The following is an 18,725-nucleotide window of genomic DNA, read 5'->3' on the forward strand; positions in this document are numbered from 1 at the left end:
TCCAGGAAATGGTGAAGGACAAGGAAGCCTGGCCATGCTGCAGTCCCTGGGGTCGCAAAGCGTTGGACACAACTGAGTGACTGAAAAGCAACAACAATCAAGGAGTTTTAAATCAAGGGTGTGAATGTGTACATGTATACAGCTTTAAGAACAGTAATATTGTACATCATTCTTGTGTATCCAGCACTTGAATTAAGATATATAACATAAGGATATTCAAGAATTGCCATCTTAAGTCTTATTCCTTACATACTCTCATCTGAGGTAACTGCTCTCCTGAATTTTGTTTTTTTCTGTTTTTAATGTTTCCTTGCTTAAAGAACTGTTAGCTTAATGTGATTTTGAGCTTTATAAAAATGTAATTATGCTGTGTGTATTCTTCTGTGAATTTTTTCCCTCAATATTACGATCCCAAGGTTCATGTACAAACTTGGAACTTGTATTCCTTTATTTCCATTCCGTCTTTCATTTCTGAACACAGCTCACTTTATTTGTTCATTATCCTAATGGAAGTATATCTTAAATTTGCTTCAAAATACAAAACGTTCACTCATTCCATTGTAATCATTAAAATAATAATAATCAAATTAGTTCCATTATGTTTTTCATAGATTTTTGTTAGAATTGTATTTGCCAGTCAATTTAACCAAATGCTCATATACTACTTACTAGGCCTAGAGAGTAGAAATTAAAATCTTTATTAGGTTAGCCAAAATTTTTGTTGGGGTTTTTCCATAAGATGTTACCCCAAATGAACTTTCTGGCCAACCCAGTATGTCATGCACTGAGCCAGCCGCAGAGGAGCCTACCCTTGGCAATTTGTTAACAGGCCTATATTGTTGTAGAAAAGAAACCATAGGTTAGTAGCCAGTTCAGTTTTTACTCCCCTGTACAAAGTCATTTCCCATTAAGTTAATACACTGGCAAGGTTTTGTTACAGATAGTGACCTCCTAGCCATGCACTTACTGTTTCTTTTAATAGGTCTGGAATCATTCATAGGATATGCAGACCTAGTGCTAGACTTGGTCACCAGTGTCAACAGGCTTGCTCAGTGAGTCACGAGTGGGTAGCGTTTATGAATACATAAACTGATAGCTAAACGTCCCCAAAAGTACATTTCTTAAAATAGTTGGGACATCATTTGGCAAATGTCTACCTCATGGAGTAGCATCAGCCTGAACGCTGGAGGCTCAGTGACTGTCTGGCAGAGCTTTGGTTGAGGCTGACAGAGCAAAGAGGAAGGACAAGACTTTTTTTTTTTTTTTGCTTTTTTAATGCTGTTGAACTCACTTAAATTAGCTTAAAATTTATACTAAAAAGGGAAATTGTATTGATTGTAGTTGTCATGGTGTTGATTTGAAAATTTATTAAAAAGAAACAATTTCTGAGTAGTTCAGCATCTAAGGGCCAAAGTGGCTTTGATTTGTCATAGGGCTGAGTTGAAGGCAGGAGAAGAAGGGGACGACAGAGGATGAAGTGGTTGGATGGCATCACGGACTCGATGGGATGGACATGAGTTTGAGCAATCTCCGGGAGGTGGTGATGCACAGGGAATCCTGGAGGGCTGCAGTCCATGGGGTCGCAGAGAGTCAGACTCAACGGAACAACTGAACTGAAAGTGAAAGTGTGTGGAAGTGTTAGTCGTTCAGTCGCGTCCGACTCTTTGCCACCCATGGAATGTAGCCCTCCAGGCTCCTCTGTCATGGGATTCTCCCGGCAAGAATACTGGAGTGGGTTGCCATTCCCTTCTCCAGGGGATCTTCCCCACCTAGGGATCGAACCTGGGTCTCCTGCCCTGCAGGCAGGCTCTTCACCGTCTGAGCCACCAGGGCTACTGGAGTCCAATCTAGAGATCAGTCTCACTCTGGCACCCTTGCAGTCACAGCTCAGAGGACACCTCACTAACAGTGTGTCCTCTACTGGACACATTTGTTTAAAATTATCTATGAGATGATTGAATTGGGGGGCCCTTGGTAGATCTTGTTTGGTATATTTATGTGATAAGATAGGATTTTAAGAGTGGCATTTGAACTTGATGGCTTTGTAACTGTAAGAAATGCCCAGTGTCTCTATGTCTCCCTCCTGGAGCAGTTGTGAACAGTTTTTAGTTCCTGTAGAACAAATGAAGACAGGGACGCACAGTACGTGCCTGGCATGTACACCACATTCAGCATGTTTTCTGATGATGATTGAGAAAAGATACTCTAGAAAAATACGGGGTATTGAGAGATCTTGTTGAGCTTAACAGTTTTCTACTGAGTTGACCAACATGGAGTACCACTGACCCTTGAACAACCCAGGTTTGAACTGTGTGCATCCACTTAGAGTGGATATTTCTCAATAGTAAATATACAGGGTCTGTTGTCGGCTAAACCCTTGGATGCAGGGGAATGACCAACACGAAGGGGCAACAATAAATTGTACATACATGGATTCAGTGCAGCATTGTGCAAGGATCAAGGGTGTACTGAAAATGCAATATTGGTGTTGATGTTGAGGATGATAAGATTTATGCCAAGGTTTCTTTCAAGGTGCTGTGGCTTCTGTATCCCTAAGGTTTAAAACATTCCTAAGAATCCCACAAGGTCTCTTCCCGTCGTCCCAGCTCCCTGCAATGTTATTCTCTGGTTCGCTCTGCTGCAGCCGCACCAGGCTCAATGGTGCTTCAGCTCCATCTCACACCAGTGCCTCTTGCACACGCTGTACACTGTTCTGTTTTGTCTGGAACCCTTCCAAGCCCTTATAGGAAATAGTGTAAATGCAGACTGCACCGTAAAAGTGACATCTTCAAAGATGCCCCAGCGCCTCCACTCTATGCTTTTCCTTTGTTGTGACCAGATAATCGTGGAGTTCCGTGCTGCCCTTGGCCTGTGAACGTCCTTGGACAGCTATCTGACTTGTTCATCTCTGAATTTATATGGCTTTTCCAGAGAGTGTAGTCACTAGGAGGTGCTGAATGAATATGTGCTGAAGCAGTGACTATTGAGTGAATTATCCAAAGTTCAGTTAAAAGTTTTGTTTTCTTTTTCTCTCTTTAGCTGGGAAGTTATCAATTCTAAACCGGATGAAAGACCCGGGTTCAGCCACTGTCTTGCAGAATCATGGATGAATTTCAGCATATTTCTTCAAGAAATGTCTGTGTTTAAACAGCAGAGCCCTGGCAAGGCAAGTTTTCCAGGGAAGGAGAATGATGTGTGTGCTTTAAGATGTGCAATAAACTTGGAAACAAATGAATTAACCTATTTCATCAGCTTGTAAAAGTTTTCCAACTCTGAATGTAACATACTGGGAACTGTGCCATAAAAACTGATATTAGCAAGGTCTGGAAATGTTAGTGTGTTAGCACTAGAAAGTCCTCAACCTTATAATTTAGTTGGAATTGGATTTCTATTTTATCAATATCTATGTAGCTTATTAGCTAAAATAAAATGAATGATGATTTGTCTTCTCACTCAGTGAGACCAAAGATAAAAATGTATTAGGGGCTCTGTGACAACCTAGAGGAGTAGAATGGGATGAGAGGTGGGAGGAAGGTTCAAAAGGGAGGGGACATATGTATACCTATGGCTGATTCACATTAATGTATGGCAGAAACCAACACGACATTGTAAAGCAATTATCATTTAATTAAAAATTAACTAATTAAAAAAAGAATTTCAGTTTATGTTAATCTAGACTGGGAGAAGACAATGGCACCCCACTCCAGTACTCTTGCCTGGAAAATCCCATGGACGGAGGAGCCTGGTGGGCTGTAGTTCACAGGGTTGCTAAGAGTCGGACACGACTGAACGACTTCACTTTCACTTTTCACTTTCATGCATTGGAGAAGGAAATGGCAACCCACTCCAGTGTTCTTGCCTGGAGAATCCCAGGGATGGCAGAGCCTGGTGGGCTGCTGTCTATGGGGTCGCACAGAATCGAACACGACTGAAGCGACTTAGCAGCAGCAGCAGCAGCAGCAGACTGGTTCTCAAGTCAAAGGGAGATAGAATGAACACATAGCCCTTTGAGGATGCTTTTGGAGGTAACTGAATCTCACTTTTAGTCTAACAAGTGAAGATTCTTGTATGATTTACTTAAGGAAGGAAACCTTTGGCAGAAACATCCATAGTGATCATATGAATGGAATGAGTATTTTTCCAATGAAGATGAAAACCCATGAGGAGCAGAGTCAAGAGTGGTTTGAAGGGGCTGCATGGAGAAATGCACACTGGAGTGTTTCTATGTGTAGAAGCAGCTCCCGCTGTATCCTGACACCATGGGTGAGGTCGGGCACCATCAGTAGACCCTCCCCTTCCAGGGCTGTAGTCAGGTTTCTTGAACATCCCCCTGTCATTGGAAGGAAGGACCTAGGAATGTCCTCATTTAAAATCCCTCTCTTACAGGAAATCTAACCTTCAATGAAGAGTAGAACTATACTTGGACACATTTTGAGCATACTAACATTGCAACATTATATATGGATAAATCATTTTAATCACTGAAGGCAGTTTTTAGAATAGATACCAATATGGTGGTGGGGGTGGAATAAGTCATGCTTTTGTTGCTTCCTTTACTGAGATGATTAAACACATTGTCAGAAGATTCTGAACTTAAACTTTTGCATTGGGTTACACTAATGTGCCCCAAGTCAGTTAGCCTAAGATGATGATGCTCTTAATACAGATTTAGTGGATAATATGAAATCCCTTTGCAGAACTGAATTCTGTATATAGTAATGCCTTTATTTGTTCTTTTAACTTTTATGGTCTTTCCCCTTCCATTTTGCAAATAGAGCTCCATATTCTTCAAGGACCTCTGATACTTGAGAAACAACTCTTAATTTTGTTCCCACAGTTTCATCTGTTTTCCTTTTGACTAGTGAATTTGTTCGGAGAAGGCAATGGCACCCCACTCCAGTACTCTTGCCTGGAAAATCCCACAGATGAAGGAGCCTGGTAGGCTACAGTCCATGGAGTCGCCAAGAGTCAGACACGACTGAGCGACTTCACTTTCACTTTTCACTTTCATGCACTGGAGAAGGAAATGGCAACCCACTCCAGTGTTCTTGCCTGGAGAATCCCAGGGACGGGGGAGCCTGGTGGGCTGCAGTCCATGGGGTCGCCAAGAGTCAGACACGACTGAGCGACTTCACTTTCACTTTTCACTTTCATGCATTGGAGAAGGAAATGGCAACCCACTCCAGTGTTCTTGCCTGGAGAATCCCAGGGACGGGGGAGCCTGGTGGGCTGTTGTCTATGGGGTCGCACAGAGTCGGACACGACTGAAGTGACTTAGCGGCAGCGGCAGTGAATTTGTTAACCCTGTGCCAAGAGTGAAAAATCAAAATTAATCTGAATTTTAGATCCCCTTTCTGTTTCCCTTTATCAGTTATTGATCAGAATTGTATATGCTGTCCTCATGACTTATTTTGAAATTCCCTTAATGAATTTTCTTGGCTTATCAGTGAAATTTAGTACCATAATGTAAAGCAAAGGAGTAAGATAGTTTAAAGAATAGAGTGTGGGAAAGAAGTGAAGACTTTATGGGACAATTTTTCTGTCTTGATGTTTTAATTTCCTAAAACAACCAAGATTCTTTTGGCCACAACTGACAGAAAGAAAATAACTGAATTTTGCCATAGGAATTTAGTTTTACTCGTCGTTGGTTTCCAGCTGACCTAGGAGTGGAGTTGGTTTGAGGAGCAGGTGGTTAGAAAGGAGGATAGTAATGGCCAGTAGATTTATCCTACGATCTACTAGTAATCTACAATCACAATTGCTTACCACCTGGGTAAATTGCTGTTATGTTTATGTAAATACCTCTAATTTCTCTAACTCGTTTTGCTGGATTTATGGATTTCCATGGACTTACAGGTGTAGTTTGAACTTACAGATTTCATTCCTGGACTGCATTGTTTTCAGAGAGTGACCATGAGTGAAAGAAGTTTCCAGGCACATACTACTCTTCAGGTCTCTTGCATTTAGTAACGTAGCCGATTAACGGGAGATGTTCTCTGTGCCAGAAATTAACTTCTGGAAACTTCAAAATGATTATTATTAAATGTGAAAGTGGATTAAGGCTCATTGAACACAGCAGTCATTAGATCTAAGTGCAGAGAACAGTGTTTGAAGAACGTTTGCCATAACATGATAGATGACACATAGATCAATAAGTGTGTGTGTATCCTGTGCTCTGAAGTGTCTTGGTGTTATGAGCGAGTGAGTAACTGTCCCATTACTTCTGTTACTTCTAGTTTTGTCTCCTGGTCTGCAGCGTGTGCACCTTTTTTACCATCTTGGGAAGTTACATTCCTGGGGTTATACTCAGCTATCTACTGTGTAAGTATGTAGAACATTCAGCTAATTGATACAACACATACGATGTTATTTAATGGTCTATTAAGAACTTCCATAGCTTAGAAGAGCGGGTATGAGTTCTTGATTATAAATCAAGTTGACTATTTAATTTTCTGCTCTTCAAAGTTTCTTCTTTTTCTAGAGACATGTTGCTTTTCCACAACTGTACAAATCACTGTCAAAAAGCAAGATTGTAAGCAACTCATTTTATTTTAAATTATGTCAATAAAACAATAAAGTTATACTCTCCACTCCCCAACCCAAACACATTAATTCCTTTCGCCCAAACACATTAATTCCTTTCGCCTAAACACATTAATTCCTTTGCCATTGTGCATGATTGGCAGCTCAAATGTAATTAAAGGCACAATGAGGATGTCCCTGGGTGGCTCAGTAGTGAAGAATCCCCCTGCCAAAAGCAGGAAACATGGATTTGAGCCCTGGTCTGGGAAGATGCCACATGCCTTGGAGCAGCTCAGCCCACGCACCGCAACTATTGAGTCTGTGTTCTGGAACCCGGGAGCCACAGCTACTGAGCCCACGTGCTCCAGCTGCTGAAGCCCACACACCCTGCAGGCCGTGCTCCACGACAGGAGAAGCCACAGCAATGAGAAGCCCTTGCCCAGCAAGTGGAGAGGAGCCCCTGCTCACCGCAGCTACAGAGAAGACCCAACACAGCCAAAAATAATAAAGAAGTAGAATTTTTTTTTTTTAAAGCACAATGAGACATCATTATACCCCCACCAAAGTGGCGGAAATTAAAACTACTGACTGTATCAAGTATTAGGCAGGATATGGAACAATTAGAGTTCTCATGGATCAGTAAAATGGCGCAGCCACTCTGGCTAACAATTTGGCAGTTTTCCAAATGACCCAGCCATTTCAAAGCAAGGTATTTATTTACCCAAGAGAAATGAAAGCATACACCTTCACAAAGACTTGTGCACAGATGTTCATAGAGGCTTTATCTGTAGTCTACTCACTCCAGTATTCTGGCCTAGAGCATTCCATGGACTGTATAGTCCATGGGGTTGCGAAGAGTCGGACATGACTGCGCGACTTTCACTTTATCTGTAGTAGCCGAAATCAGAAGATAATTCATATGTCCATCAACAGATAAATGGGCAAACAAATTGTGATATATCCATACAGTGGATTACTACTCAACACTAAACAATTGATATATGCAAAGATCTGGATAAATATAAAAGTAATTAGTTGAGTGGGAGAAGCCAGGTTAAAAAACAGACTACGCACCATACGATTCCATTTATATATAATTCACAGTAATCTTTAGTGACAACACACAGAAGTGATTCTCTGGGGATGGGGTGGGTGGGGCGGGGAAAGGCAGGAGAGAGGAAGGGCTAAGAGAAACAGGAGGAAACTTTAGGGGCTGGCAGGCATGTTCCTTATTTGTCATAATGATAATTTCTTAGTTATATGCATGTGTCAAAACTTTTCAAACTGTACACTTTAAATGTATGCAATTTATCATATATCAACTATAACTCGAAAGTGCTGTAAAGAAGTTGTGCCTTCATGCTTTTCCTGAAAAATGTGACATTCTGGCCCTGCCACCTTTTTAAATGGGGCAGCAACTCTTCACTAAACTAACCTTCTTATTTCCCTATTTTTCTTGCACCAGCCTTTACATTTTACATATACCTTCTCAGCTTCTAAAGATATTTGAGTTCACAACTCCTATTTAAAAAAGGTAAATGGGCATGTGTCCTGACAACTGCAAAGAAATAAACATGAGGGCATGCAATGTTGATTAGGGCATACTGCGTTGATCTTCATTTCTTTTCATATTCCTAAAGCCTAGCACAAAAGGCAGATGAAGTGAAGTGAAGGTCACTTAGTCATGTCCAACTCTTTGCGACCCCATGGACTGTATAGTCCGTGGAATTCTCCAGGCCAGAATACTAGAGTGGGTAGCCTTTCCCTTCTCTAGGGGATCTTCTCAACCCAGGGATCGAACCCAGGTCTCCCTCATTGCAGGTGGATTCTTTACCAACTGAGCCACAAGGGAAGGCAGATGGTCAGGGCTCAAATTCATTCTCCCAGGTATAACTCATGTAGAATGTTTCAGCCCTTGAGCTGCCTTGTTTAAGAGAGAAAGGAGAAGAGAGCCAGGGAAAGAGTGTCTAAATATGGGCCAGGCATTATTCAGATGGTCTGTATTCATCTCAGTTGTTCTTCACAGCAACCCCCAGAGATGGTGGTGTTATCCTAATATGACTGATGAGAGGCTAATGGATAGTGATAACTTTTCTATGGAGAAATGTCATTTAACAAATAAGTAGAGTTGATATTTTCATCCAGGACTGTTGTATGAGAAGCATGTAACCTTTGTATGACTTTTGAGTGTAAGAGGGTTGAGTGGATGGGTTATCTAATTTCAAGTCTTTGAGAACAGTGATCATGGGGTGTGTGTGAGTGTGTGTGTATGTGTAGGAGAAAATGTTTTCATTACAAGGAGAAGAATGAAATTATGAACTTATCTCACAGAGGCATTTCCCCAAGGGAAAAAACTCCAGTTTGTCCGTAAAGGAACTGAAACAATTTTGTGAAATACTAATAGGTAGTTGGAAAGCAAGGGCATTTCCCCTAACCTCTCTTCCTCCTTATCTTTCAGTGCTGTGTGCATTTTTGTGTCCACTGTTCAAGTGTAATGATATTGGACAAAAAATATACAGCAAAATCAAGTCATGTCTCCTGAAACTAGATTTTGGAATCAGAGAATATATTAACCAGAAGAAACGTGAGAGATCTGGTAGGTAACGTTTGGATTTTAGATTCCACACCTGAAAGGAGGCATTGCTGGCTCTGTATTATGAGATCACTTTGAATGCATTTTAGGGTGTTTTAGCCATTAACTACATATTATTACAGAAGCAGATCCCCCCACAAAGTAACATAGCTTTTTCCTACTTAAGCATTTATTACTCTTTTCTCACACACATACTAAAGTGGCTTTTTAATCCAAACTATCGGGGGAAAGAGGAAAGACTCCGGAGGTCTACATTTGCTATTTATTGTTTCCTTTCTCGACACTGTTTGCTTTTGGGGTAGGTGCTTGCAAATAACGAATGATGCAGGTAGGGCAGAGAGTGGGAGCCATGGAAAAAGAAAATAGAGGGAAGGCCGGTGCGATCCTTTTTCACATTTTAACTTGGCCTCTGACCTTATAGATTCTCAACTAGAGCAAGCACCAGATGGATCTCGAGAGCGTCTTAAAGTTAGTGTCTGATTGAGTTGGTCTGGGGGAGGGCCTGGGAATTTGTATTGCTAAAAGATTCCCAGTGCTGCTGTTACTGCTGTGGTCCAGGGGCCACGCTGTGAGAGCCACTGGTATGGACCATTTCCCTCGGGAACCAAACACTTGCAAATATGTGAAGCTCGTTATATGCAAACATTTAATTACAGGGAGACATTGAAGGACATGAGGATTGGGGGATCAGGATATATAATGGATAAAATACACTCTGTCTGAGCTGGCCAGGAAACTGAAAGCTTCCAAATTTTTTCTCAACAGAAGCAGATAAAGAAAAAAGTCACAAAGATGACAGTGAATTAGACTTTTCAGCTCTTTGTCCTAAGGTATTTTTTGTTCAGTTTTCAATTCGTTCCTGTGTTGTTTGCCTGTCAGTGTATCTACTTGTACCAAAACTGGAATGATTTTCCTTTTTTAAAAAATTTAAATTTATTTATTTTAATTAGAGGCGAATTACTTTATAATATTGTATTGGTTTTGCCATACATCAACATGAATCTGCCATGGGTGTACACATGTTCCCCATCCTGAACTCCCCCTCCCACCTCCCTCCCCATACCATCCCTCTGGGTCATCCCAGTGCACCAGCCCTGAGCATCCTGTATCATGCATCAAACCTGGACTGGCGGTTCATTTCTTATATGATATTATACATGTTTCAATGCCATTCTCCCAAATCATCCCACCCACTCCCTCTCCCACAGAGTCCAAAAGACTGTTCTATACATCTGTGTCTCTTTTGCTGTCTCACATAGAGGGTTATCGTTACCATCTTTCTAAATTCCATTAATACAACTTCTCCTATTTCTCTAAAATGATTGAACTATTAAAAGGGAAAATACTCATCTGGTTCTTACTATTCTGACATTTTTGGTGTTAGTTGGATTTTTAGAAAGACATCCCATAGGAGTTTGAAATGTGTCACTGGCATTTATATTAATACAGATTAGCCTCACCACTGCTGCCAAAGAATTGTCTGTGTCTGACACCGATGTGTCTGAGGTCTCCTGGACGGACAATGGGACCTTCAACCTCTCAGAAGGATACACTCCACAGACAGACACTTCTGATGGTATGTTCACACCTGTAGATGCTCTGAGTGTTATTTTGAGTCCATGCAAAAGTATTTAACTGTGTCAACTTCTGACTGGATAAAGTGTGCTACATCTATGCAATGGAATATCACTGGGCTATAGAAACACTGACACTTGCTATAATATGGATAAACCTTGAACATGATATGCTGAGGGCAGGAAGCCAAACACACAAGTCCACTCATTGTGTGACTCCATTTACATGAAATGTCCAAAACAGACAAATCCATGTGGAAGGAAATTAGATGAGTGATTGCCAGGGGCTGGGAAGAGGGACTGGTGGGTGACTGGTAATTAATATGTTTCCTTTTGGGTGATGAAAATGTTCTAGAATTAGGTAGTGGAGATGTTGTACAGCCTTGTGAATATACCAAAGACCACCTAGTTCAGTTCAGTTCAGTTCAGTCGCTCAGTCGTGTCCGACTCTTTGCGACCTCATGAATTGCAGCACGTCAGGCCTTCCTGTCCATCACCAACTCCTGGAGTTCACTCAGACTCACGTCCATCGAGTCAGTGAAGCCATCCAGCCATCTCATTCTCTGTTGTCCCCTTCTCCTCCTGCCCCTAATCCCTCCCAGCATCAGAGTCTTTTCCAATGAGTCAACTCTTCACATGAGGTGGCCAAAGTACTGGAGTTTCAGCTTTAGCATCATTCCTTCCAAAGAACACCCAGGACTGATCTCCTTTAGAATGGACTGGTTGGATCTCCTTGCAGTCCAAGGGACTCTCAAGAGTCTTCTCCAACACCACAGTTCAAAAGCATCAATTCTTCAGTGCTCAGCTTTCTTCACAGTCCAACTCTCACACCCATACATGACCACTGGAAAAACCATAGCCTTGACTAAACGGACCTTTGTTGGCAAAGTAATGTCTCTGCTTTTGAATATGCTATCTAGGTTGGTCATAACTTTCCTTCCAAGGAGTAAGCGTCTTTTAATTTCATGGCTGCAATCACCATCTGCAGTGATTTTGGAGCCCAGAAAAATAAAGTCTGACACTGTTTCCACTGTTTCCCCATCTATTTCCCATGAAGTGATGGGACCAGATGCCATGATCTTAGTTTTCTGAATGTTGAGCTTTAAGCCAACTTTTTCACTCTCCTCTTTTACTTTCATCAAGAGGCTTTTTAGTTCCTCTTCACTTTCTTCACCACCATAAGGATTGTGTCATCGTCATATCTGAGGTTATTGATATTTCTCCCAGCAATCTTGATTCCAGCTTGTGCTTCTTCCAGCCCAGCATTTCTCATGATGCACTCTGCATATAAGTTAAATAAGCAGGGTAACAATATACAGCCTTGACGTACTCCTTTTCCTATTTGGAACCAGTCTGTTGTTCCATGTCCAGTTCTAACTGTTGCTTCTTGACCTAACCGTACACTTTAAAAGGGTAAATTTTATAGGATATGAATTATATCTCAAAATCTATTATTTAAGAGTGTGAGAAAAAAATCTAAGCCAGTCAATGTCAAATTCTTCCTTTATTTTGAAAACAAATAATTGGCAATGAAAAAAATTCTGGAATATCTGGTGGCATTATTTATAGCAGTAATGGGAAATAGTGAGACACACACACGCTCAGTCATGTCCAACTCCTTGTGACCCCATGGAATTCTCCAGGCAAGAATATTGGAGTGGATAGGCATTCCCATCTCCAGGGGATCTTCCCAACCCAGGGATGGAATCCGGGTCTCCTGCATGGCAGGCAGATTCTTTACTATCTGAGCCACCAGGAAAGACCACAGTTGTGGGAGAGAGGAAGAGAAAAGCTAATCCCACGTATCCAGAGCTAGCGCTCATTAAGAGGGACTGAACCATGGGGGACAGGTTTCCTGAATCAAAAGCTGACTCCAGGGTTGCTCATATTCTTCTTCCAAGGTAGTTTTTTTTTTTTTTAAAAGCTTTCTTCTCTTTTATAATTAGGTTAAGTACAATTTAAAATAAAATTTCAGACAACTCTTGTGCAATAACTTTTGCTAGTCTCATTGGATTATTTCAAGTCATTTTAACCATATACTGAAAATATAAGCAATTATAATAAAGGATTATGAATAAATTATTTTACACATGTATTTACAGGCAAGAACACACTTCCTTTTTCTAGAGGAAGGAAGAAGGCTGTGTGATGTTGAAATAATACAGATTGGGAGATTGGAAAACCCAAGTGTAGCCTTGCATTTGTCATTAACTTACTATATGGCCTTGCACAGGTAACATAATTTCTGTGGATCTCAATTTCCTCATCTTTAAAGTGTATTAGAACAAGAGGCTCACTGAAGTCCTCTCAAGTTCTACAAGCTGTAAACATCCGTAAGACCAGCATAACAAACCCTTTAATCTTAAGCATCCTGTCTCAGGGGCTTCCCTGGTGGCTCAGATGGTAAAGAATCTGCCTGCAATGCAGGAGACCCGAGTTCTATGCCTGGGTTGGGAAGATCCCACTTGGAGAAGGAAACAGCAGTCCACTCCAGTATTCTTAAGTGAAAGTCGCTCAGTCTTGTCCAACTCTTTGTGACCCCATGGACTATGGGGTGAGGCCTGGGTTTGATCCCTGGGTTGGGAAGATCCCCTGGAGGGTTTTTCTGGAGTAGGCTGTTCCCCTGGAGTAGGCTACCCTACTCACTTCAGTATTCTGGCCTGGAGAATTCCATGGATTGTATACAGTCCATGGCGTCGCAAACAGCTGGACATGACTGAGCGCCTTTCACTTTCACTTCCAGTATTCTTGTCTGGGAGATCCCATGGACAGAGGAGCCTGATGGGCTGCAGTCCATGGGATTGCCAAAGAGTCGGACACAACTTAAAGACTAAACAACAACAGCTTCATCAGTTAAAAGTTGAATCATTAAAAAAAAAATTATTATGGTGCTTAAGCCTCAATTTCTATTCTGCATTTTACAGACCTTGACCGACCTAGTGAGGAAGTTTTCTCTCGAGACCTTTCAGATTTTCCATCGCTAGAAAATGGCACGGGAACAAACGATGAAGATGAATTGAGCCTTGGCCTGCCCACTGAGCTCAAGAGAAAAAAGGAGCAGTTGGACGGCGGTTCCAGACGGAGCACAGAGAAGAAGTCAGCAGCTGGTCTCAGCCTTCCTCTGAGCAGTGACCAGACGCTGCACCTGATGAGCGACCTGGCTGGGGACGTCATCACGGCCGCGGTGACCGCCGCGGTCAAAGACCAGTTGGCAGGCGTGCGCCAAGCGCTGTCTCAGGCTGCTCCCAGCCTGGGGGAGGACACAGACACGGAGGAGGGCGATGACTTTGAACTCCTGGACCAGTCAGAGCTTGATCAAATTGAGAGTGAATTGGGACTGTCACAAGACCAGGAAGCAGAAGCCCAGCAAAATAAGAAGTCTTCAGGTTTCCTTTCAAATCTGCTCGGAGGCCATTAGTCTGGGAATCAGCTTATTATGACAGAGCACAAACTACCAAAAAAATTTCAAACAAGCAAAAAAGAAAAAAAAAATCAAATCTTTTCAAACTGTGAGCTTTACTGATTACTTTAGAATTTTTTTTGGTCTTTCTCCCTCCTTCTGCAGTGAATTCATTGGATATATGTCAGCTGACACTGATAGATTGATATTTCTCATAGTTATTTTTATGTAATGAGCATGGAAATGAACTTTATATATATGTATATACACACACACTGTGTTGTCGGAGTTGAACATTAGCGGTTGTTTTTAAAGTAAAATGGAAACACCCAATTATTGAGATCCTCCCATAAGTATTCCTTACATTTTCTTCACAATTTTTCAAGCATGCAAAAACAGTTTATTGTAACTCACTGAAATACTAACAATTGTGAACACATGCTATATTGGCTCCTTGTTCCTAATACTTGGACACAGTTAAAAATTTTTGGTGGATTTTGACATAAAAAGACAAAAATTATCAAAGTCACTTTGGTTGAAAGACTTGGGAGAGACTATTAAAATCAATTTCCTAGGATAATTTTTTGAAAATATATTTATGTTGGATAGGCTGATACATTTCCATGTTATTTCTGCAGTTGTAGACTTTAGGCTTCCTTGTAAATGGCATGCTCCATTGACTGCCAGCTCGAGCCTTGGCAATGGGTGATATTAGCGTGTAGAAAGCAAGTACTTAGATATCACGTGTCTACGTGGTTTTGATGTAAACAGAAATAGGCTGCACTTTGTTGTTTCAGTTGTCATGTATTTGTGAGAAGGATATTGTGAGTGCAGATTTATTCTGCCTGCTCAGAACTAGGTTAAACCCTCATCTTTGATATTACAGAAAAGTCTCTTAAAATAGTTCCTGGTATGTTCTATGAGTGATGTGGTCATCCACCGCAGAGAAACAAGAACTGTTTTCATAGTCTGACTCCCTGGCAGGAGAGAAACTTGCCTGGCTTTCAAGTGTATTTATTTGCCATTGAAGTCAAAACATGTAATCTGTTTCTTCTTAGGAAGCTAGAATATATATTTTCTTTTACTTTAAACATTTTAGATTACTTATAATCAAATTCGACTTAGGTTTTTAAAAGGACTAAAGAGCAGAAATCAAGCTACTTCTGTTTGTGCGATAGAAACTTTTAATAGTGTCGAGGGACCATGTCAGCAGCTACCAACCATCTCTTCAATCTTCAGGTAGAGCTGGCATTTTGACAGATGCACACAGACATCTGAGCCCCTCAGAAAGGAAGGATAATCCAAGAATACAGGAAATCTGAGGTCCCCTCTCTTTACTTCATCCCTTCCCTTCTGTGTCTAAAGAGTAATAATACATCACCTGACATTTTAATGTAACATCTCATATTTTGTTTTTCTTTCTGAGGTATTAAAATATCTAGACTAAATTTTGCCAAATGTTAAAGGGAGAGAAGTGACTGAAGACTCTGACCGCTTGCTTTTCGTGATTGATGATGCTTCCTTGTTATTAGTGCCTCGTGACTGTGTTTGATGTCCTTTATCAATACAAAAGTGAGCCCGTGCCTTCATCATCTTGCCCATTTCGGTACAAATGGAAACCTGGTGTTAGATCTATGAGCTGTGTGGGTTTGCGAGGAATATCCCTGACTTCTGTTTCAGCAAGAGTTTCTGGACATGAAGAAAAATACAGTCACGTATTTATAAAATAGTTTGTTACCAGGTTTCTTTTTTTATGTGTATGTTTCTTCATTGGAAAAAACTTCTGACCATGAAGTCAGAAAGTTTAAAGGTCTTTTAAGTTTCTTCTATGAGGAGAAAAATAAGTTAAATAACTCAAATAATTAAAGAACGTGTTACAAGCTTCAGTCAGTTCAGTTCAGTTGCTCAGTCGTGTCCGACTCTGCGACCCCATGGGCTGAAGCTTACAAGCTTACAAGGAGATAAACTCCAAGATTTGATGGTATAAATCATAAAGCTAGAATCAAATGTTATAAACTATCAATTAAAAGGGGTTGGGGATAGGGAGGGAGGTAGGTAGGGTAGAAAAATGTGTTACCACCCTATGGTGGAGACATACCAACTCTCTGTGGACACTTGCATTCTAACTACATATGCACTTTAATAGCATTTATTGAAGAATGGTGGTGGTTTAGTTGCTAAGCCATATCAGACTCTTGCGACCCCATGGAGTGTAGCCCGCCAGGCTCCTCTGTCCTTGGGATTTCCTAGGCAAGAATACTGGAGTGGGTTGCCATTTCCTTCTCCAGGAGATCTTCCTGATGAAGGGCTTGAATCCAGGTCTCCTGCAATACAGGCAGATTCTTTACGAATTTACGGATTCTTTACTGAGTCACCAGGGAAGCCCTATGTGACTATAAATATACACAACGTAATAATGGTACTCTTAAGTCTATCAAACATCGGGATGTTGAGGGTTTTCATCTTGTGTGTGTGTGTGTTTCTGGCAGGTTGGGGTGGAGGGGACATTACATATAGTCCTGTTTCTGGTTTTAAGATGTGCTAATGATAAACCTAGTGATTGATTCAGTTCAGTGGGAAACTACAGATCCTTTATTATGATAATTTATACAATCATTAAAATGGGAAGCATGGATTTTTCTTTTAATTGTAGAGGAGCTATAGAAAGATGTCTTGTTCACTTCTCATAGGAAGTGCTGAGCAAAACCATACAATGGGAAAAGCATACCCTGATCATGCATTTTGATCTGAAACAATAAAGCAGGGCTCAAGTTCCTTTTGGAAGGTCAGTCTAGGTTTAAAGCAGTATTTATATTCTCATTCTGCAACATTTTTACTGTTTTCACCCTAAAAGTCTTCAGAAGTGATTTTTGAAAACACTTTAACATAGTACCTCGATATGCCGAGGAGAGATTTAACTCAAAGTTCTCTTGGCCAGTGGGCTCGCCATTTATCAGGGACCTGTTGGCCATAGACCTCCTCTTTTCTACTGTTTCTCCAGTCAATTGCAGATACTGCTGCTGGATCTCCTCAAGGTCCAGTTATATTCCTCATGCCCATAAAAACAGAAACACTCTGAGTCTCTACTGTTTACCAACTGCAAAGTGAACAGCAAATTCTAGAATTCAACTCTTTACCCAAAGGTGATACCTTAATACTTCCTTGTCTCATTTCCCTTTCTTTACCATATCTTTTGTATCACACAAGCTAGGTATGTAATCTTCCTAAATATGCCGCTTATTTTCCTCTGTCCACAGGATCTCTTCTCTAGCCCCTTTTTTCCACCTACAGATGAAGTCTTCATTATCCCCACCTCCTTCAGTGCCCATCTGAAATGTCAACTCCTTAATGTAAACTTATCTCCCTAGTTGATGCCATTTTTCTATTCTAAATACCCATTGCCACTTCCTTTGTATCTCATTGTATTTGACCCATCTTTATGCTATTAGTTACTTGTGAATTTCTTATCCTTAACAAGACAGAAAAATCTCAAACAAAGGTGTATTAATTTATAACCAGTAGGATATTATGTATGTGATTTTGTGATAATAAAATACAGATATTTAGTCTTTGTCCCATTCCTTGCATGGAGCTCCTAAAACCCTTGGAAGGTCTTAAATGATGAGAATGATAAATGTGTCTTTGTTATCTTGATGAGGTGACTTTTGGACAGGCCTGGGTAGGCTAGCTGAGAGGATGTCATAACCAAAACTCCAGGGAGAGAGAATCTCTTGTTTGGGACCTTTCCAACCTCACTCTAAGTATTTCTTCATTGGGCCGTTCATTTACATCCTTTAGTTTCCTTGGTAGGGCTTCTCCGGTGGCTCAGTGATAAAGAATCTGCCTGCAGTGCAGGAGACACAGGAGATGTGAGTTCGATCTCTGGGTCAGGAAGATCCCCTGAAGTAGGCAACGGCAACCCACCCCAGTATTCTTGCTTGGAGAATCCCATGGACAGAGGAGCCTGGCAGGCTACAGTCCACGGGGTCGCAAAGAGTCAGACACGACTGAAGCTACCTAGAAGTCACCCCTGTTTCCTTTGTAGTAAACTGGTAATCTAGTGAGTAAACTAGTCTCCAGATTTCTGTGAGCTGCTCTAGTAAATTACTCAAGACTGAAGAGGACGTCTTGGAAACCTCTGATTTACAGCCAGTTGGTCAGAAGCACCACAGCCTGGACCTGGAATTGGCTTCTGAAGTGGGGTCAGTCGTGCAGGACTGAGCACTTTGACCTGTGGGATCTGACTTCATCTCCAGATAGATAGTGTTAGAATCAAGTTGAACTGGAGGACACTAGCTGGTGCTGGAGAACTGTTTTGTAGTCTGGGAAAAAACACACATGTTCCTGGAGATAGATAGTGAGGAGAGGTGATAGGAGATACTGAAAACCAGGCAAAGGAATGTAACCTTCATCTATGGGCAACAGATAACCATTCTTGAGCAGAAGGAGCCACACAAGAGAAAAGATGGCTGAGGAGAATTATTGTAACGATCTCTGTGTGCTGGAGGGTAGATTAAGAGGAACGAGAAGGCTCTCCAGGAGACCAAGTATTAATAGAATTGCAGCCCTTGGAGAAATTCACATGATGGAGAAAGTAGAGTCCCTTTGAAGGAAAAGTAAAAACACTCGGTGAGTT

At 41.2% G+C, this 18,725-nt stretch overlaps 1 protein-coding gene across 3 annotated transcripts in view; it reads left to right on the forward strand.

Moving 5' to 3' along the window:
- RETREG1 (reticulophagy regulator 1) overlaps window positions 1–15,818 on the forward strand; it is a 158,134-nt gene extending 142,316 nt beyond the window's left edge. For 2 of the 3 annotated variants that reach the window (XM_070357697.1, XM_070357699.1), the window contains 6 exons: window positions 3,040–3,166; window positions 6,237–6,321; window positions 8,981–9,118; window positions 9,881–9,945; window positions 10,565–10,691; window positions 13,614–15,818. In XM_070357697.1, the coding sequence (XP_070213798.1) occupies window positions 3,040–3,166; window positions 6,237–6,321; window positions 8,981–9,118; window positions 9,881–9,945; window positions 10,565–10,691; window positions 13,614–14,107 (1,036 nt within the window). In that variant the 3' untranslated portion in view covers window positions 14,108–15,818. The remainder of the gene's footprint in view (window positions 1–3,039; window positions 3,167–6,236; window positions 6,322–8,980; window positions 9,119–9,880; window positions 9,946–10,564; window positions 10,692–13,613) is intronic. The other variant, XM_070357698.1, reaches the window with a different exon arrangement.
- The last annotated feature ends 2,907 nt before the right edge of the window (window positions 15,819–18,725 follow it).

The sequence above is a fragment of the Bos mutus genome, chromosome 20 (assembly GCF_027580195.1).
Source record: "Bos mutus isolate GX-2022 chromosome 20, NWIPB_WYAK_1.1, whole genome shotgun sequence".
Classification (NCBI taxonomy): domain Eukaryota; kingdom Metazoa; phylum Chordata; class Mammalia; order Artiodactyla; family Bovidae; genus Bos; species Bos mutus.